Source organism: Mytilus galloprovincialis, chromosome 13, assembly GCF_965363235.1.
Source record: "Mytilus galloprovincialis chromosome 13, xbMytGall1.hap1.1, whole genome shotgun sequence".
Classification (NCBI taxonomy): Eukaryota; Metazoa; Mollusca; class Bivalvia; order Mytilida; family Mytilidae; genus Mytilus; species Mytilus galloprovincialis.
The window spans coordinates 19,832,749-19,860,670 of NC_134850.1; the positions used below are offsets into that span (position 1 = coordinate 19,832,749).

Below are 27,922 nucleotides of genomic sequence, written 5' to 3' on the forward strand. Positions count from 1 at the left end.
AGCCAAAAAGTCTTTGTTAAAGTTTTGTAAGTGGAAGACATTTAAATTTGTTTTTTTCTCGAGAAAATCAATTATTTGTTGAAGTAACAAGGGCTTTAAAATATTGTCTTTGGTTTATTAGATTTCAATAACAGTATGAAAATGCAATCTACGTTAGTCAACAAACAGTCTAAAAAGTATCTAAAAATCGTTCGCTAAAAATAGATTTAGATTAAAATTGAAATTGAAAAGGTTCATTTCTTTAATATCGTAGTAAAGATCAAATTGAACAACATTTTCTTTAGGTTTCAGTAAACTTATCAGAATAAAAATTTAGAGTCTTCGTTTTTTGCCAATGATGTTTGCCATTGTTGGTGCTGGTGTTTCAATATTTGCCATCGTTGTTGGCGCTGGCGTCTCTACGTTAGGCATAGCTGTTGTTGGCGCTGGCGTCTCTATGTTAGGATTAGCTGTTGACGGTGCCATCGTTTCAATAGTACTCGTTATCGGCGCCATTGAACTCGTGTGATTTGAAATATCAGTTGAACCTGTTTGGTTTGTCGGACCAATTGTTGTACCATATCCACTTCTGGCTAAAAGTTATAATCAAACAAGAACTTTTATGACAAATCTCACATACATATCTTAAAATTACTTCATTTCAATAATGTTCTCAACAGAAATATATATATTTACTATGAAAATAATACTGTTTTTAAATGAGCGAAGAAGACAGTGTTGTCGTTATTTTTATCATATATATAGTGCCACAATTCAATATTAGCGAACGACCTTCAACAATGAGAAAAACCAATACAGAATAGCAAGCTACTTACTGAATTCACAGGCATAAGTGTAATGATATCCTAAACTCCCTAAACCAAAATTACATGGATAATCATGCCATAGGCCACCATCACTTCGTCTGATCAGAGCGCAATCTTCGTTTGAACCATCAGAAAATATAAATCTTCTTGTGTTGTGGTTATTACCTTGTCCGTTCGCAAAATTTCCGTATGTTACTTGACTCCCTGAAAGTAAATGAATTCAGTTAAACAATGCAAACGAAAGTGTATCCCGTCAAATAAATTGACTTTCTTATTTTGGAAAAGATAATAAATATAAATGTGATTTTCAAAGATTTACAAAGAAAAATTTGTTTGTACCAAAAAAGTGTTCTTATTTGACATTCAATAAACAGTTAATGAGAAACGTGTGCATGGGCATCTTCTATTCAATATGTCCTAACGATTTCAAATAAAAAAAGTTCCCCTAAGAGTTTCAGAAGTTATTTGAAAATTGGCAAACCGGAATCTAAGATTGGCTCAGGGGGACGTGTTTTTCATCAAATCGATTATGGTTATACAATTTTGTAGAATATTTTCCATACGTCAATTTTGCCAGTTGTGGTTAAAGTCGACCAAGTATTACAAATGCATGTAGGCTTACAACAACAACAAAAAACCAAATCAACAACAAAAATAAGATTTTCATAGGGTTCTAATAAAATTACTATTTGTAACTATGCGCAACAAACAGTGCTACCATGCGGTATATCATATAGTTATTTTCGTTTATTGTTATGTACATAAGTAAGGCCATTCGTTTTCTTGCTTGGATGTTTTTACAAGTGTCATTCTTGGGATTTTTCGAGCTTGCTATGTGTTAAAGGGTTAGCTCATTGTTGATAAAGGCCGTATAGTGATCTTTGATTAATAACCTTCTGCGTTTGTGGTATCTGGTAAAAGACTAAGTTGTCTCATTGTCATTTATACCACGCCTTTTTATATATTGACTCAGCAGACCTGAACGGAGCACCCAAGAAAGACAAAAGACCAAAGTCGCAGACCTCAGACAATCATAAAAATTAAACAAATCAGGTTTTCTTTACTGACACATCTTAGGAATCAATTGTCAGTGCTTCAAAATTATCATGTGGTATCTGTGACGTCACAAATCACACAATTTGAAATGGTTTCCTGCTTTTACTGCTACTCGAAGTGAATAGTGACTTACTTTTGATGGGCGCAGAAAGCTGCTTTTTGAATTTGTTCAAAAACTTAATATTTTTCATAAAATCATCCGTCGGAGATGTGTATCAGCTTAAAACATTAAACATATATATATATATATGTGTCATATATTTATACATTAAAGTTACCATGGATTACAACCAATGTATACATACTTAAGTGGCCATCAAGTTTCCTTGGTAACACTCAATTGTAATTTTTTTCGGAAATTCTAAAACAAATTAGAAAATAATCTAAAAGTTAGTTGTTCTCTTTTAAGGTACAAAAAAAATGAGTCTGGTGAAGAGTTAAAACACAAACAAATAAATAAAAGACTTAAAACTAATACCGTCTATCCAGCGCCAGTCGCCTTCTTTGGCTTTATCTGTAGCACCGATCCATATATTTTGTGTATTCCAATGTTCGAATATCAGAGAATCCAAAATGAACTTTTGCTTTGCGCTATCTTTTATCATTACTAAATCTCCTCCAAAGCTCCTGCAGCTTTTACGAGCATCGTCCCATGAAACTTTATGTTCGACAAACAGTAAGCATGCATCTGTATAGACACGTACGTGTTGCAGTTGCTGAATTCTTGATGGACAAGTTGATAAATCTACATAAAAAAGATGCGCCAGGTAAATTCAAATACATGTATATAATTATATACTGGTATAACTGTACAAGAACTGTTCAAAACTAAGTATCTTACTTCCTACACAATTCTAGGAATATGGTTGGTTAAAAGCGTCCACGTGTAGACTGTGTATATTTCATATTAGGTTAAAAGGGAGGCGGGCCTTATTCCAACACGGTTAGTAGTGGTGGTACGTCACTTTCTAAAAACAAAACGGTACTGAGACAAAATCTAAGAGGTTTCAACAGAAGAAGAAATTGATGATTAAGATTGAAATAAATTCGTAAAACACATTTAAATCAAACAAATTGTTATTGTTGGCATCTGTTTCTGTAGAATCAATGGAAGAAGTTTTTTGATGCTACCAGTATTGAAAACATGCTCATTTTGATAGGTTACTAGTCTAAATTTCACACCTTCGCTCTCACCCCATATGGAATTTACTGACCCCATATATACCGCATTAGGTCACAAGCACACTATGTAACTAATTATGTTACAGCATTCATTTAACTCGGTTTTTGAAAATGCCTGTACCAAGTCAGGAATATGACAGTTGTTATCAATTCGTTTGATGTGTACTATCATTTGATTTTGCCATAAAAATGATTAGGGACTTTCCGTTTTGAATTTTCCTTGGAGTTCAGTATTTTTGTGATTTTACTTTTTTTTTGCATGATTTTCTATGTTGTATTTTGTATTCTATTGTTTGTTGTTTGTCGCTTTTTTTTCGCCCTGTTATTTCGTCATTAACATGATTTCGTGTCATAAAATAATCTCTAATATGAGCACAAATTTGGTTATTCCTTTTTGAAATTTGTTTTTTTTTAGGACATGTGCAGATAGTTTTTTTTCGCCAAGTTTTGCCATTCTTAATAATCTTGATAACACCTTCGTATTTCCATACAATACAAAACACTATTGGTACCAATAAAGTTTGAATAACTAAAACATATCGGTAACGTTTTCTTTAAACGCTCTCAAAAATGATGTTTGCACGAAAATGTAAGGATAATTCACGCAATTGTGATGCACCGATCAAAATAGAGCGGTATTTTTTATTTGAAAAGTGGATTAAGATTCACCTTAATTATTGTCTAGACACATATCTGAGAGCGTTTTGACAGAAATATCAATATGGTCCGTGATGATCGGAATTATTATAGTTCCTATACACTCACACATATTTACAACGTATTCACTAGTCCCTCAATACACACACACACATGAACAACGTTTCCACTAATCCATCAACACACACACATGAACAACGTTTTCACTAGCCCCTCAACACACACACATACACACACATGAACAACGTACTCACTAGTCCCTCAACACACACACACATGAACAACGTTTTCACTAGTCCCTCAATACACACACACACACACACACATGCACAACGTTTTCACTAGTCCCTCAACACACACACATGAACAACCTTTTCACTAGTCCAACAACACACACACGCATGGACAACTTTTTCACTAGTCCCTAGACACACGCAACATAAACAACGTTTTCACTATTCCCTCAACACAGACACACCTGAACAACGTTTTCACTAGTCCCTCAGCACACACACACACATGAACAACGTTTCACTAGTCCCTCAACACGCACACACACATGCACAACGTTTTTACTAGTCCCACAACACACACACACATGAACAACGTTTTCACTAGTCCCACAACACACACAGATGCACAACTTTTTCACTAGTCCCTAGACACACACACATAAATAATGTTTTCACTATTCCCTCAACACACACACACATGAACAACGTATTCAGTAAACAATGTAACTGAAAAAAAATAGACAGTATTTCAATTAGTGTTACCTGCTTGGCAGTATACTTGATGAACAATGGCAATTATAACAGGTACAATCCTAAACGACGTCATCCTAGTACAAAAGAATTCAATACAATGTATTATATAATGCATTATCAAGAACTAATGTCGTTAAGATCATTCATGACACCACTGTACACTTGTACATGCAAGATTACTATCGTTTAGATAAAAAGTACTATACATTTCGTACATTTCGTACGTCCCGATACTACATGATATCATTATTTACTATTTGGTTACACCAATTTAATTTTGAATCCATATGGTATCATAGAAAAATTGGTCTGAACTGACCTCCAAACCATCAATGATTCTGTAATGAGGAGTACCCAAATTACATTCATGCTTAAAATCGCAGCCTCAAAAGTAAAAAAAACAGAGCTTTTGTTTATTTATTTTTTAGATATTTTGAACAATTGGATATTACAATGTAGTCCATGCTTATTCTCCTTTTTTTAAGAAATGATCGAATACTTGTAGTGTTGAGACCTCATAAACATGTATAACCCCGCCGCAATTTTGCGCCTGTCCAAAGTCAGGAGCCTCTGGCCTTTGTTAGTCTTGTATGATTTTTAATTTTAGTTTCTTGTATATAATTTGGAGTTTAGTATGACGTCCATTATCACTGTACTAGTATACATATTTTTAAGGGGCCAGCCGAAGGACACCTACGGGTGTGGGAGTTTCTCGCTAAATTGAAGACCCATTGGTGGCCTTCGGCTGTTGTCTGCTCTATGGTCGGGTTGTTGTCGCTTTGACACATTCCCCATTTCCTTTCTCAATTTCATTGTAACATATTGTATTTGCTAATTTTAAAGAGATGACGTTTTGATGACGTCGCATGGCGCCGGTTCCGTACATTTTGCTTTTTCAGTAAATATACATACTGTAAACGTTTTGTGTATATCTGAATAGTTTTATGTTAAAAGACGTGCATAGTATCAAATCATAAAAATACAAATTGTTTAGTCTCTACGCTGCTGTTTTTTTTTTCTTTCTAAATAAGTGCAATTTAGGTACTCGGTGCAATTTGGGTACCGTGACGTTAGGTCTTTACAGAAATAATTTTGAAAAACAACTTTTTTTAGTAAGTTTCTATAAAATATCATCATGAAGATGTACAATGAAAATAGATTCTAACACTGCATCGGAGCGTTTTAAATATTTTTTAAAGATTTAACTGTCGAAAATGGATTAATACGCGTAATGGATTAATACGCGTACTAGACGAGATTTGGTGGGGAAATTTGTTTCTGTAATGATTTTCAAACAATACGCAGTCAAGTTATTCTTTCTTTTCGAATGATCTGCAAAAAGATGTGTTCTTTCTATGTAACGTCATCAGGCATGGTCGCCTTTTTGTCACGCCGTCACAAAAGGAATCTCAGAGGAAAGCAAGAAAAGTCGACGTCATAATCCGATTTTAACCAATGAAGAAATGAGACCAAACAAATCACACGTTGATTAAAAAACAATTATACAATGGATGCAGAAAGGGAAAAATTGACGAAGAACTAGAGACATAAAAATATATTCTTTTTCGTATATTAAATCATTAGGCAGCAGTACAGTTAATTAAAAGCCTACGTACATTTGTACCTGAAACACACATTGTTATGGCTGTTTGTGGTATTCAGGTTTTCATTGTGTGTTAATTTGTGTTACTACGTTTTTGTATTGCGTTAAGCCTTCCAATTTATATTTTATAGTTTGTCTTTCTATTTTGTAATGTTATCCTATTGTTTCAGAAATGGGAGAAGGTTGGGTACAACGGTCCTAAGTCAGGAATCTGATGTTCATTGGTTGTCGTTTGTTATGTGGTTCATAATTGTTTCTCGTTTCTCGTTTTTATATACAGTAGACCGTTGGTTTTCCTATTTCAATGGTTTTAAATTAGTAATATTTGGGGCCCTTTATAGTTTTATGTTCGGTGTGAGCTAAGGCTCCGTGTTGAAGGCCGTGCCATGACCTATAATGGTTTACTTTTACAAATTGTGATTTACAGGGAGAGTTGTCTCATTAGCACTCATACCACATCTTCTATATCTAGTTAAGGTGTGTCGTGATTCAACGAGATTAGATACCCTGTTTCTGTCATGAAGCCGCACAACAGTTCTATTCCTCTCCTATACAAATCGCTTCTTCAATCATAACAATGTATTGCATGGGAATGATATCCCATGTGCGTTAATTCCATTTCCAATGTTCTATATTTAGCAATGGAAGCCTTCTTTTTTGATTGACAAAACACATATTAAATATAAAAAAAGAGGATGTGGTATGACTGCTAATGAGACAACTCTCCACAAGAAACCAACATTACACAGAAATTAACAACTACATATATAGGTCATCGTACAGCTTTCAACAATGAACAAAGTACATACCACACAGTCAGCTATAAAAGGCCCCGAAATGACAAACGTAAAACAATTCAAATGAGAAAACTAACGGCCTAATTTATGTACAAAATGAACGAAAAAAATAGGTACTAGTAACACATCAACAAACGACAACCACTGAATTACAGGCTCCTGACTCCTGTTAGACGAGGGTGGTAAAGGGGAGGGGGGTGCTTGCACGAAAAAAACGTGAAATAAGACATAATTTCACGTTGAACGTGAAATAATTTCTGTAATGAACGTTGCACGAAAATAAATACTTTTATTTGAACCTTTTGTGACCTTCTTGTATATATTAACTCTTTGTTTTACTTGATATTCCCGATTTAGTATACACATTTATGATATAATTGGTTTACGGCTTTTAAAAAAGTATTTCTTGACGATCCCTGCCAAGTGTTTGAATTCTATTTGAAAAATACCGAGCACGCAAAATAAGACTTTGAAAATCACGATGCACGTAAAATTAAATAAGCAGAACACGTTGAACGAGGCACCCGTCTTGCACGACTGTACGTCAAATAAAAAAGTAAAAACACGTTGAACGTGAAATAAAAAACGGCGATCACGTTGCTCGAAAATAACCCTTTACCACCCTCTTAGACACATACATACAGAATGTGGCGGGGTTAACATGTTAGCGGGATACTCACCCTCCCCTTACCTGGGACAGTGGTGTAAAAAGTAAAATAAAAAAAAATACGGAACTCCAAGGAAAAATTAAACACGGAAAGTCCCTAATCAAACGGCAAAATCAAATAATAAAACAAATCAAACGAATGAACAACAGCTGTAATATTTCTGACTTGGTATACAGGCATTTTCAAATGTAGAAAATGGAGGACAGAACCTGGTTTTATATACATGCAGTACAACATAAAAACGAACTATAAAAATCAGTTGAAAAAGACTTAACTCATCAGAGGGATACACATAGAAATGAGGCCCCTCATGGGGGGGTCCTAGTAATCACATAATCACCATTTTTTTGCCAATATAATCACATAATCATTAAATATTTGCTTATCTTTAGTAATCAAATAATCATAAACTAAAAATACAGTCCTAGGTAATCAAATAATCATGAAATATTTGGCTTAATAATCAAATAATCATTAAAAAAAACGGCCAAGTAATCACATAATCAAAAACCCCATGAGGGCCCTCAGAAATACATATTACAAAAACCCAGAATGGACGTTGCCGGGTACATGAAGGTTATCCCTACAACAACAAACCAGATGCTCCGCAGGGCACAGCTTTATCTGACCGCAGTGGTCAAATCCTGAACAGTTGGGGCAAATTTGGTCACAATTTTCAAGCTTGATACTGTCTGAATTTGGATTGTGTCCAAATTTTGACACAAAATAGGTTTTGTCACTAAATAAATGTGTTCAAAGATCTAACAAATCTATTGCACAATACTGTGCAATTGAAGATTTCTTCTTGAAACTTTTGAGAACAAGCAGTGTTAGGGAGGTAATCAAGTAATCAAACATAAAATATAACAGTATTCCTTAAACTTTAATTGCATCACCTCCCTTACACTGCTTTTAAATTGTCTAAATTGTCCTTTGTTTTCCCCCTTTTTTTGCCCCTAATTGCTTAATGATTTGAGCCATAACCCCTCATAACCATCCCTTTAGTATGGAAACTTGTAGTATAATTTCAGAGAGATTTATACACTTAAACACAAGCTTTTGACTAAACACTATAAATATGCTTATTTGGGCCCCTTTTTTTACCCTCACTTATTGAAACCCCTCCCCTTGGAGCAAGAACCTCAAAAATCAATTGCAGCCTTTCCTTTGTAGTAAGAAACCTGTAGTATAATTTCAGAGAGATGCATACACTTAAACCCAAGTTATTGTCTGTAAACTAGAAAAATGCTTCTTTTTGGCCCCTTATTCCTAAATGTTCAGGGATATTAACCCCAAACTGAATCAAAGTCTTCCCTTCATTATATAGAACCTTGTGGTAAAATGTCAGAGAGATCCCTACAGTTATACATAAGTAATGGTCCCAAAACTACAAAAATGCTTGTTTTTGGCCCCTTTTTTGGCCCTTAATTCCTAGACTGTTTGCCCCATAACCCTTAAAATAAATCCCAATCTTCTACTTTATGGTATGAACATTGTGGCACAATATCAGAGCAATTGAAATACTTAAACCCAACTTATTATCCTGAAACTAGATAACTGCTTGTTTTGGGCCCCTAATGTACCTTTGGGACTATAACCCCCAAAAACAATCCCAACCTTCCTTTTGTGGTTATAAACATTGTGTTAAAATTTTATTGATATCTATTTACTTATACTAAAGTATAAAGTTTCAGGGCACTTTATACCAAATATATATGGTCACCACGTGAGTCAGTTAACTATGGCATGGTATTGGTTGCAAAAATTCGATATTTTTCATTTAAATGCAATATTTTATATTTAATTGGTATATTTCTTCATTTAAATGCAATATTTTTTCATTTGAATGGTATATTTTTTCATTTAGATGCAATATTTTTTATTTGAATGGTATAATTTTTCATTTAAATGGTATATTTTTTAATTCAAATGCAATATTTTTTATTCAAATGGTATAATTTTCCATTCAAATGGTATAATTTTTCATTCAAGTGGTATAATTTTTCATTCAAATGGTATAATTTTCATTCAAATGCAATATTTTTTTATTCAATTGGTATAAAAAATCATTTGCATGCAATATTTTTTATTCAATTGGTATAATAGTTTTATATTTATATGCAATAATTGCATCATGGGAAATTCTTTGACGCCTTAAGGTCAAATTTGCAACAACGTTTGTGATTGGTCGGTATTGATTTGGATTTTTCCCCCTTTCTTTCTAAACTTGAGTGACCAAGAATTAAAAAAAAAACGCGTCAGCCTCAGAATATCGCCCATCTAACTAAAATTTGGCGTTCGTGCGAGTTCGTTCACTGGCAATTAATGCCAATAATTATTTGAACTGAGCCACCTCTTTTTTTGCTACACGAAGAAAAAAAAATCACCTAATTACAACAGCAGAACCAGAGACCCCGCGACAAGGAGAGACATAGGCTGTTATACTCCGGAACTAGTTCTTTAATAAAGACAATTTAGGATAAATTGGAACCAGTTGCTAACCCATGTTACAACAATAGTCCTATGACATACGACTTCACTGTATGAGGCGTGAACTTTATATTTAATACTATCTATAATATGTGCTCTCATGTATAATGCCGCAAATCATTTTACATTTAGGATTCGTTGCTGAGCTTTTTTTACTGTTCTCATCTCCGAATCCCTTAAATAGACTTTTTTAAAGCCCCACAGTAGTTCAATAATTACTATATCATGTATATGTCATTGCTAAAATAAGTATGCAGAGCATATTTCAAAACATATTTTATCTTCAGGACTTTTAAATGATTTACTTTTCAATACTGCATTGGGAAAGGAAAGGGGGAAAGAACTTTATTTTGTGATACAGTATATAATATAATTATAGGTATCCAACAAATTATATGATTGTACGTTTACCATTATCTAGACCCGTACAAAATGTATATATTAAGACACACATAACAGGGGCGGATAAAAAAAACCTCGGTGTCTTAGGGGGAGGGGGGAGGTTCAAATTTAGATATTTGTATAGAGATGTATATATGCGAGTATTGGCAGCAATGGTTATGGCGTGTGTGTGTAGGGAGGGTTTCAGATCAAAGATCGTTTCTATAATTCTATATTTTTAGTTTTTACCATTTCACTCTATTCTTTATCCTTTGGTCTCTATTATATTTCTCCTAAACATGCGTGACATATTTGCCACTGGACATAAGGCAACCAAAAATCAATCAACTTATTCTGTATATTTCATCATTTCTTTATTATGTTAACTTAGGTTTGGTCCCGCCCCTTATCTATTTTTTGTTTATATATTTGATAATGCCATTTTTTTCGAAAAAAGGTAGGGGCAAGGCGTTTTTAAAAACATATTAATGGGTCGCGTTTTTTGTTTGGTTTTTTTTTGTTTGTTCTTCGGAAGTGAGCCAGAAGAAGTATATTTCTGTTTTCTTTTTTGCATTTGGAAGATCTTCTGGCTCTCTTTTACCTCTTCTTTTTTGATAGGTTATGAAGACGGTAGGGGCATATAACAAACATGGCGTCGTTTAGTCTAAATGAAATTATTAATTTATGAATGCAGATATATAAGAATGTGGGCTCTTTATAAACGTTTTTTTATGGTATGACAGTAGGACAATAAGCTGGATAAATATAAGAACTTCACGGACAATAACTGTTTTAAAAGGACAATTATTTGATATTCTAGGGAAGGGTTTTTGATTGATTAGTGTTTAACGCTACTGTCAACACTATTGGGCTATTCCGTGGTGGTCAGTTTAAATTTATAAATGAAGGATGGGGAAGGGAAGGGAGAGCATTATTACTCAATTCAATGTCACTAAGGGGATGACCATTTGATATTCTGGGGGGGGGGGGGGGGCAGGAGGATTTGTTTTTGATCGGTTATTTATTTTTGTAAACTAAGAGGACAGATTATTCATTTTCTGCACTATTGAAGCAAGATTTTCCATTTTCATTAAAGCAAGGGACTGATTATTCATTTTCACAACCATATTTTTGATATTCGAAAACATACAATTTTTTAAATGATTTGTTTATTATAAATAATACATATAGTATAGTCAAGTCATTATGTACCATTTAATTAGATTAACCATCCCCCTCTGCAGAAATGAATCTTTTAAATTCCCAACTGCATATACATGTATTGCATACATACATAGTATTGAAGTTTAGTTATAAGTAGGAACTTTTAAATGTATTGGCAAACATACTACGCCGAGCGGAGCGAGGCAAAATTTTTTTTGAAGGGTTTTGGAGCCACTGAAGGCCCAAGAAGCTATAGAACAAATGATGCAAAATCATGCTTTCTGGGTGTTCCGAAGACCCTTTCATAATCTGAAAATGAAGTTTTGTTTTAATAATTTTTTGACAATATTTTGGTCTCAAAGCAAAATGTATAAATTCAGTGCAAGACTGAAGTTTCTAGGGACAACATCAAAAGATCAATGTGCATGATAAAGCAAAAATGGAATTCACATAGTTAGGCCTGTGGCTGCTGTTTTTTTTTTTAAACTCATGATCAAGTTCATAACAAAATTACTAGATTACAAAAGGAATGCAACACTAACAGAATACAGAAGGGTAATCAATGAACAAAAGACAAATAAATAAGAAACATTGATCCCGAAAAATCAGGGCTATAAGTCTGAGGGAAAACAGAACTTTCTTCTTGCAAGGCCGTGAACACAATTTGATATGGAGACAAGCGTTTGGTTTTGAAATTTCCTACATGTAGTTACGGCCCTGTTAAAATAAAGGTGAGGTAAGGTTTCCTGAAACAATATACCTCAAGTTAAATGAAACCAATTTTCAGACATTTCAAGTATATTTAAATAATATTTATACTTTTGTTATTAAAAAATTTGGGAAGTGTTTCCCGATTTTTTTTGGGGAAAAAAGATGAATTTATGAAGAATCTGGTGCCATCTCATACTTTCGATTAGACCTGCTGAGTTATTTATTTTCTATACATTGCAAGTCAGGTAATTTTTTTTCAAACTACCACAGAACAAACCATTTATTTTTGTGATTATCAAGGCTGAGTTATCTATTTTCAAAATCCTCCTGCCCCCCCCCCCCCCCCCCCCCCCCAAGAATATCAAATGGTCGTCCCCTAATCATGCATATTTTTCAGCTCTTACCAGGCAACCATATTCATATATGAAATCCTTCTGTCCCCCATGGACCCGAACAAATAAATAAATATAAAATGGCTCTTATTTAACACAAGTTTAGATTGATTGATTTTATGTTGCTAATTTTAACACCCAGTGACAAATATTTTATGCTTGTTCATGAAAACACGAGTTTAGAAGTCAGGTATATAATATAAAAACGAAGAGATGGAATGTGATTGCAAATAAGGCAACTATCCACCGGAGTTCAAATATGAAGTGGATGTAAGCAATTATAGACCATCGTAAGGCCTTCAACAATGACAAAAACCTGATAATGTAAAGTCGTCTATAAAAGGCCCGACATGAAAATGTAACGATTCAAACGAAAAAACTAACAGCCTAATTATACATAACAAAACACTTTACAAAATATCAAATATGAGTCGAGACATGAACCAACGATAGCCACTAAATAACAGGCTCCTGACCTTGGACAGGTAAATAAAGAATATGGCAGGGTTGATATAGAAACGAAGATGTGGTATGATTGCAAATGAGACAACTTTCCACAAGAGACCAAATGACACAGAAATCAGCAGCTATAAGTCACCGTACGGTCTTCGACAATAAGCTAAGCATACATCGCATAGTCAGCTATAAAAAGCACCGAAATCACAAATGTAAAACAATTCAATCGAGAAAACTAGCGACCGAATTAATGTACAAAAAAATGAACGAACACAAATATGTATAACACAGCAACAAACGGCAACCACTGAATTACAGGCTCCTGGCTTGGGACAAGCACATACATATAGAATGTGGATGGGTTAAACATGCATGTTAGCGGGATCCCAAATCCTCCCCCTAATCTGGGACAGCGGTGTAACAGTACAACAACATGTTTGTGAGCACTCAATCCATCCCGAATATGGGACAGTGGTATAACAGTACAGTAATTTAACAACCTGTAAAATCAGTTGCAATTAGATTAACTCAAAAGATCGGAACGAGACACACACGAAAAAACTAATTTTAAGACAATAGACACAAAGCACCGACATAAGAGTATTTGCAATTACTGGAAATTTGCTCAGAGCTAATACATGTAACAACTAGAACTGAAATAAATCTTTTTCTTCCTGATTGAGTTATCAAACAGTACACAACGCGCGGCAAAGGATTAAAAAAAAAAGTCTGAGAAACGTCTGGTTTACGTTGTATATAGATATAAGAAGATGTGGTATAAGCGCCGGTGAGACAACTCTTCATCCAAGTCAAAATTTGTAAATGTAAGCCCTTATAGGTCAAAGTACGGTCTTCAACACGGAGCCTTGGCTCAAACCGAACAGAAAGCCATGAAGGGCCCTAAAAAATGACTAATGTAAAACCATTTAAAGTCTCACCTATTTTAAAAACAGGTATACAATGTACTTGCATATATATCTATATAGAATTGAAGTTTTTGAAAAGTGGCCCGAACGTTGTGACCATCGAATTTTGCAATAGAAATACTAGTCAGGACCACAAGATTTTAATAAAACAGCCAGTGCAGGACTCGCACGAACGCCAGATTTAGTTAGAGGGGCGATATCCTGAAGCGCTTTTTTTTAATTATTGGTCACTCAAGTTTAGAAACAAAGGGGAGAAAATCCAAATCAATACCGACCAATCACAAACGTTGTTGCAAATTTGGAGAAGGGGCTATAAGGGGCAAAATTGGCCCCACTTCAGAGTCTAGGCTTAAATTAAAATATTGTTTGTTTGCAGTTTACCGACCGACCCTTGAAAATCCTCCCGACTGTGAAAATTTTATTGCTTTAAATTTGAAGAAATTTTTTTTAATACTTCTATTGACGCGATCCGGAACTTTGGGTCCTTTCCGGAAATGATTTAAAGTCTGGGTCAATTACGCATTTCAAGTTCGCAATCGTAACTACTCGGCCATTCTCGCTATGCAATACAATTTCTTCGTGCAACCAGAAAAGCCGAGTAGTTCCGATTGTTCAAGTTAGGTTTTTCTTAGCTTCCCGTCAAGCGTTCATGTGACCATTTAATGATAAAGCACATGGAAATTGTTTACAGGTATCCATGAAGTCACGGAGGAGTACTTTACGCTGTCGTCTCGTTTCAATTTTAAGACAAATAACAAACAAAAAAAGTTCATTACTAGTAAACTGTTTATACAGATTCAAGCACATGTAATGATGTGTGATGATATCATTGACGATGATACAGCGGATATTCATAACTGACACGATAACCATTCTGTCTCAAACAAATCGGGTACAGAATCTGTGGCGCCTGACTTTATGGAACCAATTTCAGTGGTTAAATAATTCGACAGCAGCTTGAAGTATGGCATATTTTCTACAAATCGTTGTGAAGACGACAAAGATGAAACCACTCCTCCGTGACTTAAATCTTCATGGATATCTGTAAACACGCCTGTACGGAGGAAGGGCTCATTTGAAATGTTAATGGATGTAGATCATGCCAAATCAATAAGAAGCAACCCTAACTACACAAAGATGTAGAGAAAATGAATGGTTAGCTTGAAAAATAAATATACTCTCTCTATATTAAATCTATCTTCGATTGCAATGTGTATGCTCCTTTAGGATAAGGGGGCTGCCCCACTCATTGCAATTATTCTCTTTCTTACAATATTAAATATACCCAAACTGTGTGGCCTGCGTGAATTCAATTAAAACATGTCCTTAGGAGCTATGCTGCCAATTTTTTTTATGCATTAAAAACATTTCAGTACAGACCATTTACTTTTAATGGGGTGCTATGGATTTCACCCCAAACTTTAGATTTCTTTGGTTTTCATTAAAGCCTGGCAAAAATATAACCTTTATATCACATATAATTAAATATTGTTAGAAATATGAAAACAGTCGAATGTCTTAATACTTTTTTTCAAGTTGCCTTTTTTCAATTGAGGAAGATTCAATGGTTATTTTTTTTTTATTAAAAATACACTCTTTAATACATTGTCTTATAAATCTTTAATATCTACATTTTTCTGATGAAAATACTCTACTCATGAAAACATTCTAGTCAAGAAGCATTCATGTCTGAATATATTTCTTTAAAACAGTTCTGGTCATGACATTCCTTGTTTATAAGTGTTCCAGTATCTAATAATTATACCATATTTTATGTCATAAATTGGATAATGACACTATGTTAAAGTTTCAGTTTTGGTTAAAAAGTTTTTTATCTGAAAATGCCTGTTCATTTGATGTTGGTTTTCAGCATGTCCAGTGTTTGTTGTTTTAAAATGTTTTTTTTTCTTCACAAGAAACTTGGTTTAGTGTACGTAACTGCTTGTTTAAACTGTATTTTGGCTGATAAAATAAAATATTTTTCCTACCTACCGACCCTTCAGTCTGAAGGTACAGTCGGAAAACTGCAAACAAACATATTTTTAAGGTTGGCCCTATTGATATTTCTTCCAATTGATCTCTATGATATGGAGCTTATAAAACACCAAAAATTTTATAGTTATCTCTTGCGGTTTTCTTGTTAGGACGTCGTAAAAATGGTAGGCCGACTAAGCTTAAATATCAGATTTTTACGTATTTTATCCTTTTTCATGTATTGTGTACATTTTACAATAGATTACACCTTAAATAATCAACGTGCATACATAATTACTAGTGAACCATTGTATTAATTCAATGAAGAACAAAATTGATATAAAGTTTAGCTATTTAATATCAGTAAAATAGTTGCTATGGTAACAACAAGTTAACATTCGTTCTATGTACATGTATGACCAAATTATAGAAAATTTTCACCAGAGAAAATCTACAGTTATTGTTTGTATAAAAAAGAAGATGTGGTATGATTGACAGTTAGATAACTGTCCACAAGAGACCAAAATAACACAGACATTAACAACTATAGGTCACCAAACGGCCTTCAACAATGAGCAAAGCCCATACCGCATAGTCAGCTATAAAAGGCCCCGATATGACAATGTAAAACAATTCCAACGAGAAAACTAACGGCCTTATTTATTTTTCTTTTAACTTGAATAACCAAAAAAAAAATGAGTTTGTGTGTACTTTAATGTACTCGGCTGATAAAAACATAAGGAGGTGGGACATATTACGCACTAGTATACATATAATATATGAATAAAGATCGCAATTTCATAAACTATACATTTCAACAATTACCGGCTCAACCTTAATAAAACTGAAATATTGTTAGCACATTTTTTTATTTTTTTGTTGTTAAGGTGTCTTTACAATATCATGATAATGTGATTTAAAATGACAAATGTAAAAAATTACGAAACGATGAAAAAACAATTGTATTTGATGGGACTCGAACGTACACCATCATGCCCAATGCGCAGCGTGTAGGCGATTTGAACCACATTGACACAACTATTTGAAGTTAATAACTCATATTGATCATTTTGATTCATAAACGGTAGGAACAATTTTTTTTTTTTTTTTTGATTTCTTTACTTTTTATTCAACTAAATTGTTTATATCAATGATATGGCCATTTTATCTTTGTTGATTATGTCGTGGTCTAAATTATTTTTGTTTTACCAAACAGACGTTAATAGTGCAAAATGGAAACTGAGGTTTTCGTCTGGGCGTGTTTTATTGGTCTCTTCTGCACATCTCCAGAATGTCTTCTGGTGAAGAGTAAAATAAAAATTGATTTTGACGTCGAATATAGCAGATTTTTGTTATGTTGGCAGACATAAATCAAGTTTTCGATGACCTTTTTTTTTTTTTTTTTTTTAGAAAATTAAGATACGTCCCGTAGACATGCATGACTGTGAAAGTGTGCTCTGTTCGTTACAATTTTTTTGTGCTTTCCTATATCTCAATTTTTCTAAACAAACCAGGCTTAATCTCCCGCTATTTGATTTTTAAGATTAATCTTTAAACTGCACGAAAAATCGTCAATGTTTGTCAATATGACTGATCAAAAAGTACATCTCAGTCTATACATTTTTTTTTAAAGAAACCGAACTGGATTTTTTTTGTATAAAGCTAAGATATCTGGAAGTTCTAAATATCGTTTTTCTATGATGCTCCTTGAAGAACATCTTCTGGTCCTAACTATTATTTCTAATGCACAATTTTGATGGTCAAAACCTTCGGACTACCATTTTTCTACAACCTTCATTGTATATGGATCTATATCGTAGTGCATTTATTTTAGACAATAAATTCAAATTTAAAAAATCGCACCTACTCTTTCTCAAAAAGATTTTTACAGTGTAGTGTACTACCAGTGGGACAAATAATATCAAAATTATAGAAACTTCTACCAACTCTAACTCAAAATATTGACAATTCTGTGTTAAGGGGGTGTAAAATTCAGTTTGACAACTTCAGGCGTGATAAAATTTGGACCTTTTTGAACTGGACCAAATCACTACTTAACATAAAGATTCAGCACCCATTTTTTTTTAACATGTAAATGCATCCCCCTACTTAATATTTCATGCATTTAATATCAAGAAATAAATTGGGAAAGTGTATCAAATAAAACATGTAAGTTATACACTGTTTACACTAGGGACTATAGACAACGAAAACCAAAGGACGATAACTGTGTCCTTGGACCAGTTGGTTGTGTACTGATTGATACTTCATTCTTGGAGAACAAGATTTATCTCAGTACTAGTTGCAACAAGTTTTGAACACATCACCAGTAATTGCAAATACTCTTAGTTCAATACTCTATTGTCTTAATTCTATTTTGCTGGTTTTTTTTGTGTTTGTCTCGTACCGATATTTTGAGTTAATCTAATTGCAACTGATTTGTGCAGGTTGTTTTTATATTGTACTGCTACGCTACTGTTTCAGCTTCGGGGAGGGTTGAGCGCTCACAAACATGATGTTGTGCTGTTAAACCACTGTACTAGGTTAGGGGATGGTTGGGATCCGCAGCTTACATGTTTATCCCCGCCAAATTATGTATGTAAAAAACTATATGCTTGTCCCAAGTCAGGAGCCTGTAAGTCAGTGGTTATTGTTTGTTGCTGTGTTACTTACTTGTTTTTCGTTCATTATTTTGTACATTAATTAGGCTGTTAGTTTTCTTCTAGTGATTTCGGGGCCTTTTATAGCTGAGTATGTGAAATGTTGTCTCTTTGACACATTCCCCATGTCCTTTCTCAATTTTATTATGCTTATTGTTGAAGAGCGTATGGTGATATATGGCTGTTAATTTCTGCGTTATTTAGTCTCTTGTGAGAAATTGTCTCATTGGCAATCATACCACATCTTCGTTTTGATATCAACCCCTGCCATATTCTTTATGAACCTGTCCCAAGTCAGGAGCCTGCAGTTTAGTGGTTATCTTTGGTTCATGTCTCAACTCATTTTTGATATTTTTTAAATTGATTTGTTATGTATAATTAAACCGTTAGTTTATTCGTTTAAATTGTTTCACACTTTTCATGGACTTTTATAAACGGCTTAACAGTATCAGATTTTGTCATTATTGAAGGCCTTACGGTTGCCTGTAATTGCTTACATCCACTTCAAATTTGAACTCCGGTGGATAGTTGCCATATTATCAATAATAACACATCTCTTAGTTTTTATATTATATATATCTGACGTTTAATCTCGTTTTTCCTGAATATGCATGAAATATGTGTCACTGTGCGTTAAAAATTAGCATCAATTTAAAGTTGTGTTAGATAACTGAAAACCATCTGATATTTAATAACTTCGGTTGGGGTGGGGACAGGAGTATTTCGTATATGAATATGGTTGCCTGCTAAGAGTTGAAAAATAGGCATGTTTAGCGACATATTAAAATGATCAATAATACCCTCGTTCCTTCTTCATTCCTCATCTAATGATTTAAACTAACCACTAGCCAAGTCATGAGTGATGAAAGTAGAGTTTAACAACAATAAATCAAAATTCCTTCCCTAGAATATTAAATAGTTGTCCCTTAACTGTTATTGTCCGTGTAGTTCTTATATTCATCTAGCTTATCATCCTACAGAGATGTCCTACTAAGGCTGTCGTACCATAAAAACATGTATAACACAGCTCACATTCTAATATATCTACATTCATAATAACATTGAGAAAGGAGATGGGGATTGTGTCAAAGCGACAACAACCCGACCATAGAGCAGACAACAGCCGAAGGCTCTCATAATCTAGTATAATATAAGAGCATAAACCTTAAGCACGGGGAGGCTCTCTATTTATTATTGTCATTTCGACTAAACAACGCCATTTTTGTTTTGTGCCTCTCCCGTCTAAACCACATATTTAAAGGGAAGAGGTAGAAGAGAGCCAGAAGATCTTCCCAATGCAAAAAAAAAAAACAAAAACAAAAACAACAGAAATGGACCTCTTCTGGCTCACAACCAAAGAACAAAAAAAAAACACTCCCCTGCTGTGCTGTGGAATTTTTTACGTGTTAAGTTATATATTGAAAGTTTTTTTAATTCTGTCTGTTAATATCAAGTATTTAACGAATGATACACTGATTTCTATTCCGCTATAAAAAGTTTCTTATCAACAGAAACCAGTAAAATTCCGTGTGTCAGTTCCGTAATCACTTACAATAAATATAGACGACAAGGGCTAGGCTGTACTTGAGAGGCTATGTTATACCTTTAAATGAAGAAAAACACTTTATAATTTACTTTCTATAATGAAACTGTTTTATTATCAACCATTGACAAATAATATGTTAAAAAAATACAACTGTTCCTGGTCAACCTTAGTCCGATAACGGTATATATGAAAAACGGACGAAAAATTTTGGAACTTTGATGCCGTTTTTGAGCAAGTTTTTAATTAAAATTCAGTATGAGCGCAGCTTTGCCCCACTGAAATATTTCAACATAAGATGCTTTATGTTGATATTATTGCTCTGATAAAATATTTCGTTGGGGCAAGAATGCGCTGGTACTTTTTTCGTAAAAAAAAGTTAGTGAAAATGAGTAAAAAATTGTGAAAAGCCAACAAATATGCACGTGAAGTGTTGTCAAAACACGGCATTATGACGTCATAACTACAAAAAAACATTTTTTTCATAAAATGAATATGTGTAACGGAAAAAGAAAGCCGTACACATACGAATAAGTAGAATTTGAAAAATTCTCGAAATTGAGGCCAATTTTGCCCCTTATAGCCCCTTAAAGCGTCAAAGAATTTCCCATGATGCAATTATTGCATATAAATATAAAACTATTATACCAATTGAATAAAAAATATTGCATGCAAAGGATTTTTTATACCAATTGAATAAAAAATATTGCATTTGAATGAAAATTATACCATTTGAATGAAAAATTATACCACTTGAATGAAAAATTATACCATTTGAATGGAAAATTATACCATTCAAATAAAAAATATTGCATCTAAATGAAAAAAATATACCAATCAAATGAAAAAATATTGCATTTAAATGAAGAAATATACCAATTAAATATGAAATATTGCATTTAAATGAAAAATATCGAATTTTTGCAACCAATACCATGCCATAGTTAACCAAATTGCATCATGTCCCCATAAATCTATAGGAGGTAAAATGAATAAATGTATGTTAAATATATGTATGTTAGTAAATAACAAACTAGCACGTATCAATCATCATAGTACGTTTATCATGTGAAGAAAAACAACAAGAAAGCTGTATTGCTAGGTGTATAAAGGTGATAGAACAACATCCACCAAAACAGAACGATTTTTCTTATGAATGAAAGGATATTTTGGATATAGTGACCAGACGTAACAAAAAAAAAACAAAAAACAAAAAACAAAAAACTCAACATACAGAATTCAACACTATTAAAAAGAATCTACACATCTACACTGCTCGCTAAAAATGGGTAAAAATTAAAATTGAAAAGTTTCATTAAGTTTTATTATCGTAATACATATTAAATTGAACATCATTTTATTTAGGTTTCAGTAAACTAATAAGAATGACAATTTAGAGTCTTCTTTTTTTACCAATGATAACAGTATTGTTGCCAACGATGATATTATTGGATGCTGTTGGTAATGGAGTCTCAATGTTCGGCATTGTTGCGGCTGGAGTTTCGACATTGGGCAGAGTAGTTGGTGCTGGTGTTTCTATATTCGCCATCGTTGTTGGTGCTGGCGTCTCTATGTTAGGATTAGATGTTGTTGGTGCTGGCGTCTCTACGTTAGGGTTATATGTTGTTGGCGCTGGCGTCTCTATGTTAGGATTAGCTGTTGATGGTGCCATCGTTTCAATAGTAGTCGATGTCGTCGCCATGGTAGTCGTTGTCGGCGCCATAGTAGTCGTTGTCGGCGCCATAGTAATCGTACTCGGCGCCATAGTACTCTTTGCTGATAGTTTGAAACGAGAATATTTATAATAAATCATGTACAATCTTAATAAAAGTCATAACAGTTTTAACTTTAATCATTCACATTATAATAATTTCTTAGACAGAAATATGTATTATAAAAGCTGAATTCGTGTCAGGCCTTTAGATCAAAATTATTTGATTTTCACTATTTCATTTCTGTGTTTTTAATAATTATAAGATGTAAAAAAAATTTGATTCATTATATTCCTATGCTGGTATGTTCTTCATTTTGCACCGTTTAATCTCTTGATATATATTGTTTCGTGTAAATGTTAATGCTTATTTGAAAGTGAATAATGAATTTGTACTACCTATTTCTTACATTTCTTTTATTTCCTTCAAATGATAAGTTTCTGAATTATAGAAAAAGACGTTGTTTCCGTAAATTTTGTCTTGGTTCATTCCAACGTTAAGTGTAAAAATATTTAATATCTAACTATGTTACACTATAAAAATAAGAAGATGTGGTATAATTGCCTATGAAACATCTCTCAATCAGAGTCCAATTGACATATGAATATTGAAAGTCAGCAACTGAAGATAACGGTAAGGCCTTCAACAATGTGTAAAACCCGTACTACCGAATAGCAACCTATAAAAGACTACTTACGGAATTCACAGGCATAAGTATAATGATATCCTATGTTCCCTACGATTGGATGACATGGGTAATCATGCCACAGACCACCATCACTACGTCTTATCAAAGCACAGTCTTCATTTGAACCACCAGCAAATAAAAATCCTGTGTTGTGGTTATTACCTTGACCTTTCGCAAAATGCCCGTATGCTAAATGACTTCCTGAAAAGAAACGCAATTAATTGAATAAATACGAAGTAACCGTTAAAAGTCAATTTGTCAAAATAAAATTGACTTTTTAATTTCGTAAAAAAAGATATAAATCAGATGTTTTAAAAAGTTTAGATGGGAAAAATATACATGTACTTCACATGTGTTGCTGGCACTTGCCTATTATTGTACTTTCGTAAGATCTTTTTTTTTAAATTGGCCAATCAGAATAAAAGATTTCCGATCCAACTGATAATTTGTAGCACAATATTAGGACTCATAGCAACACATATTTTTCAGAATGTTGCAATATAATGTGATTTTTTATTACTTATGAGTTGGAATAAGGAGATAACTGTATTGTATTTTAAGCTCCGACGGCATTAATTGGGGATTTGATGGTCGCAAATTAAGTTTACTGGCGACGCGTTAGCGGAGACAGTAAACGGGCACTTGCGACCATCAAATCCCAAATTTATTGTTATCTCCATTCTAATGAAACTGACAGAAAACAACGTTAAAACATTATTTAAAATCTGTCATATGCCCTCTGTGCTTGCTCCTACGTCCCAGAGCATCAATTGTCAATTGATGCTATGTAAGAAAGTGACGTTATCCAATCAAAATGAACGTTACAAACGTTGTTGCATTAGAATGTCCATTTGCTTCAAATGTATCTTTGGCCTCTCTTGGACAACTTAACCAGTGGAAAATTTACATGACTGGTATTATTAACAGTGGTTTTCTATATAAAGGAAAACGATTTGACTTGCAACAGGTCACATGCAAACTTCTCACAATTTGTTGTAAGGGTGCTTTACTTGCGTAGAGCTGGAACTTTTCATACATGAGCAGTATAAATTAACGTCCTCCTTCCAACCGGACGAAAAAGCGTTTATATATACATGTATATATTTTTCAACTATCGATGCATATCTGTCGAGTTGGTTACACTTGCGAATACAAGGGCCAAGTGACCATTTGGGGCAAAGAAAGGGAAACATATCATGCGTGTTCATAACGAGAACACGTTAACAAGTAAAAGAGGGACGAAAGATACCAAAGGGACAGTCAAACTCGTAAATCTAAAACAAACTGACAACGCTATGGCTAAAAATGAAAAAGACAAACAAAAAACTTACAGCACACATGACACAACATAGAAAACTAAAGAATAAACAACACGAACCCCCAAAAAACTAGGGGTGATCTCAGGTGCTCCGGAAGGGTAAGCAGATCCTGCTCCACATGTGGCACCCGTCGTGTTGCTTATGTGATAACAAATCCGGTAAATAGTCTAATTCGGTAGGCCACATTCATGAAAGAGAAGGGGATTGTAGTTACGACGTAAGGAACATATCCGATATCATTTGTGAAACGGTTATTCCATAACGGTCAACCAACTCGTGATGGCGTCCGTAAAATTTACGAAGAGATGATTTCAACTTCACCATTTGGAACTCTTGGTTTAATAGCTTCCTTGTGAGCAGCAACCCTCTATCAAGAAAATCATGATAGGAAATGCAAGCACGGGAATATCGTATCAATTGGGAGATATATACCCCGTATGCAGGTGCTGCTGGAATGTTGCTACTTAGAAATGGAAAGTTCACAATTGGAAAGCTGAAATCATCTCTTTTGTCGTAAAGTTTTGTTTTCAACCGACCCTCATTTCTAGATGTAAGTCAAGATATGAGGCCGACTTAACTGTATCTGTGGTATCCTTTATCTCTAGCTCGATGGGATAGATGCGTTCCACATAGTCACCAAATTTTGAATTATTTAGTGAAAGAACATCATCTATATAGCGGAAAGTAGAGTTAAAGGATATTGCTAACTTCTTATCTTTCTAAAATAGGTTAGACATGTAAAAGAAGCCGTCTGTGCTGAAGGTAGGGGACATTCGGACTGCCACTAGAGAGTATGAGTATATTGGATATGGACAGACATTCTGCCTTGCAATAGGCCAGATACGGCCCTCTTAGAGAGTTTTGGCACTCTCCACACGAGATTTTGGATAAAACATCCCAATTCTGATATGACTGGACGTGGCTGCGTATTTGGACATGGGTTGTATTACCGATCGAATATTTACTGCATTGCATCAAATATCAACATTCGTTGACTTTTAGTAATAGATAAAGTTGGGAAGTAGGTTGTTTCAGTGAGAGAGAACCATACTCCAGAAATTATATAGTGTGGATTTCCATAACAGATAAAACTCGGGTTATAAGAAGGAATACGTTTTATTTAAAAATAAAAAAAGATGTGAATGTGAAAATAACAACCAAGTCCAAATTGATGAGACAATTATCCTTCAGAGTGCAAATAATAATCATAATCCACCATTCAGCCTTCAACAATAAGAAAAAACTAATACCGTACAGTCGGTTTTACAAAGCCCCGACCTAGCTTCGTTGTTCTTAATATACATAATAGATAAGTCCCTGCACGATTTGCAATGTTTACAGTTTGTTATTATCAGTACAAGGAAACTTTATAAAATTAAATTTAAGTATGCATATGGTCTAATAGAATAGATAAGGAGTTCCTATATGATTGTTTTGATAAAAAAAACATTATTTTATTCAATTAACCTAATTGTTTTCATCGAAAACTACAGGGATAACACCGAAAGCCAATATCACCCAATGAAATAGATTGGTTTATCAAACTAGAAATATCATCTTTTTTTGTTAGAAGCAAATGGATATTTTGCATAAAGGTAATATGACAAGCAAACATGTACCATATGTCGAGCAGGATCTTCTTACCCTTACGGAGCAAATAAGATCACCCCTATTTTTTTGTGGGGTTCTTGTTGCTTACTAGTCTTTATTTTTCTATGTTGTGTCTCGTTTACTATTAGTTGTCTGTTTGTCTTTTACTTTTTTTTTTAGCAATGTCGTTGTCAGTTTATTTTCTCTTTATGAGTTTGAATGTCCCTCTGGTATCTTTCGTCCCTCTTTTTGAACAAAACATGAAACTAATACCGTCTATCCACCGCCAGTCCCCTTCCTTTGCCCTGTCTGTTGCACCAATCCACACATTTGCTGCATTCCAATGCTCCAATCTTAAGGAATCCAGAATGAATTTTTCTTTTCCACTATCTTTCACCGTTACTAAATCTCCTCCAAGGCTCCGGCAGCTTTTGCGAGCATCATCCCATGACAATTCATGTTCGACAAACAACAAGCATGCATCTGTATACACACGCACGTGTTTCAAAGTCCTAATTCGTGTTGGACATGCTGATAAATCTACAGAAAAAAGGGGTCAAAGAATTTTATAATATTATATAAAACTTCAAAACTTAATATTTACAGCATTCGTTTAATGAGGCTTCGCATGATTTGCATAACATGACAAGACCTTTTTTTCGCATAACACCATAGCCAAACTTATTAACGTGTAAAAATAATGATGACACGAGCGTTTGTAAACAATTCAATTTGAAAGAACTGCCATAAAAAAACCTACTAGTATTGTCGTAAAAACACATTGTTTTCCTTTTATACATGTAGGTAGGAGGTCGACCAAACTCTAACGAGTATCGGTCAAATCGATTATGATAATTGCGAAATTAGAAATTCAACACGATAGAAGCAAACAATCATAATTGATTTGTATACTATCAATGCAGTGATTCAAAATGTGTGGACTATAATTATATTAATTAGTCCCCGTTTACTCCACCATTTTCTAGTTAAACGCCGGCCTGTAGTTGTTGGTCATTCATTTAATGTCTTTGAACGTTTGAGTTTGCTATTTGATTAGGGACTTTCGGTTTTGAATTGTCATTACTGTGCGTATTGATATATGTTTTTCTTTATTCTACATTAGACAGAGGTATCAGGAGAGGGTTGGGATCTCACAAAATATGTTTACCCACCGCATTTTTGCGCCTGTCCCAAGTCATGAGCCTCAAGACTTTGTTGGTCTTGTATGTTTTTATTTAATTTTAGTTCATTTGTATGTTTTGGATAAAATTGAGAATAGAAATGGGGAATATGTCATAGAGACAACAATTTGACCAAAGAGCAGATAACAGCAGAAGGTCACCAATGGGTCTTCAATGCAGCGAGAAACTCCGCATCCGGTGTCGTGCTTCAGCTGGAGTTTAGTATGACGTCCATTTTCACTGAACTATAGTACACATTGGTATATATGGGCGAGCTGAGGACCACCTCCTGGTGCGGGAGTCAAATACCCATATTGATGACCTTCAGCTGTTAACTGCTCTTGTCGGGTTGTCGTTTCTCTGACATATTCCCCACTTTAGTTCTCTATTTTATTTATAGCTCTTTAACTGTTAAGGTTCTTGTTTATCATTGACCTTGAAATATTATGTGTAAAGCAGCACTGTTTATTTTAATACAGTAAAGTGTTTCAAATGCAAACAGTTTTTGAAGCGTCGTTTTCATTTTTTTAAATAATACGGATAAACGTCTCCTTAATATATCATGGCAAATAAACATTATACATATTCTATCAGAAAAAAAAATATATTATTAAGAAATTAATTGAAAGCTTGAGCGTTTGTATGGTTTTTTTTTCGGAATTATTAATATGGTCATCATTATTACTTTTAAACATACATTGAATTGTACATGTGGACAACGTTTTTGAAATTGAAGGAATAAGAATAATTTGTAATAAAACGCAAGCAATGAATTAAGGGTAACGAAGAAAAAAAAACATTTTCATATTAGGGAAATACAAAAAATGTTACCTGATTGGCCGAAGACTTGATGACAAAGGCCAAGTGCAATGGTCAAAACTATGGACAACGACATCTGAATACGTAAGAACTAAATACAATAATCTAAAAGTAGATAATGCAGTAGCACGATTTCAAGTCATTAAGTGCATTCATGACGCCATTGTACACATACATAAATATATATACATGCAAGATCATTATCTTTATGATCGACTTTTCGCACTTCAAGATAAATGAAAAACTCAGATTAACATAAACTTAAAATTAAGTGACAGAAAACAACGATTCAATGCAGGTCTTTAACCAAAATATTGTTCGAACTCTAATTTTTCTTCTAGTAAGTTTTTATAAATTTAATCATGAACTGAAGATATTTC

At 33.8% G+C, this 27,922-nt stretch overlaps 1 protein-coding gene across 2 annotated transcripts; it reads right to left on the reverse strand.

Moving 5' to 3' along the window:
- Window positions 1–223: 223 nt before the first annotated feature.
- On the reverse strand, window positions 224–27,707 carry LOC143057061 (lithostathine-1-like). 2 transcript variants are annotated; one of them, XM_076230290.1, is made up of 4 exons: window positions 27,555–27,707; window positions 25,816–26,082; window positions 22,643–22,834; window positions 224–572 (listed from the first exon to the last, which is right to left on the reverse strand). In XM_076230290.1, exons 1-4 carry the CDS (start codon window positions 27,616–27,618, stop codon window positions 313–315), a joined length of 783 nt encoding a protein of 260 aa, XP_076086405.1. In that variant the 5' UTR covers window positions 27,619–27,707; the 3' UTR covers window positions 224–312. The 2 variants fall into 2 exon arrangements, with proteins under 2 accessions (XP_076086405.1, XP_076086404.1); XM_076230289.1 differs by lacking the exon at window positions 224–572 and adding an exon at window positions 21,540–22,009.
- Between the last annotated feature and the right edge of the window lie 215 nt (window positions 27,708–27,922).

Excerpts from the sequence above, each read along its gene's own strand:
- LOC143057061 (XM_076230289.1), bottom strand. The coding sequence starts at position 27,618 with ATGTCGTTGTCCATAGTTTTGACCATTGCACTTGGCCTTTGTCATCAA. Across the intron at positions 26,083-27,554 it reads TCAAGTCTTCGGCCAATCAG|ATTTATCAGCATGTCCAACA; the intron begins GTAACATTTTTT and ends TTTTTTCTGTAG. Across the intron at positions 22,835-25,815 it reads GGACTGGCGGTGGATAGACG|GAAGTCATTTAGCATACGGG; the intron begins GTATTAGTTTCA and ends GTTTCTTTTCAG.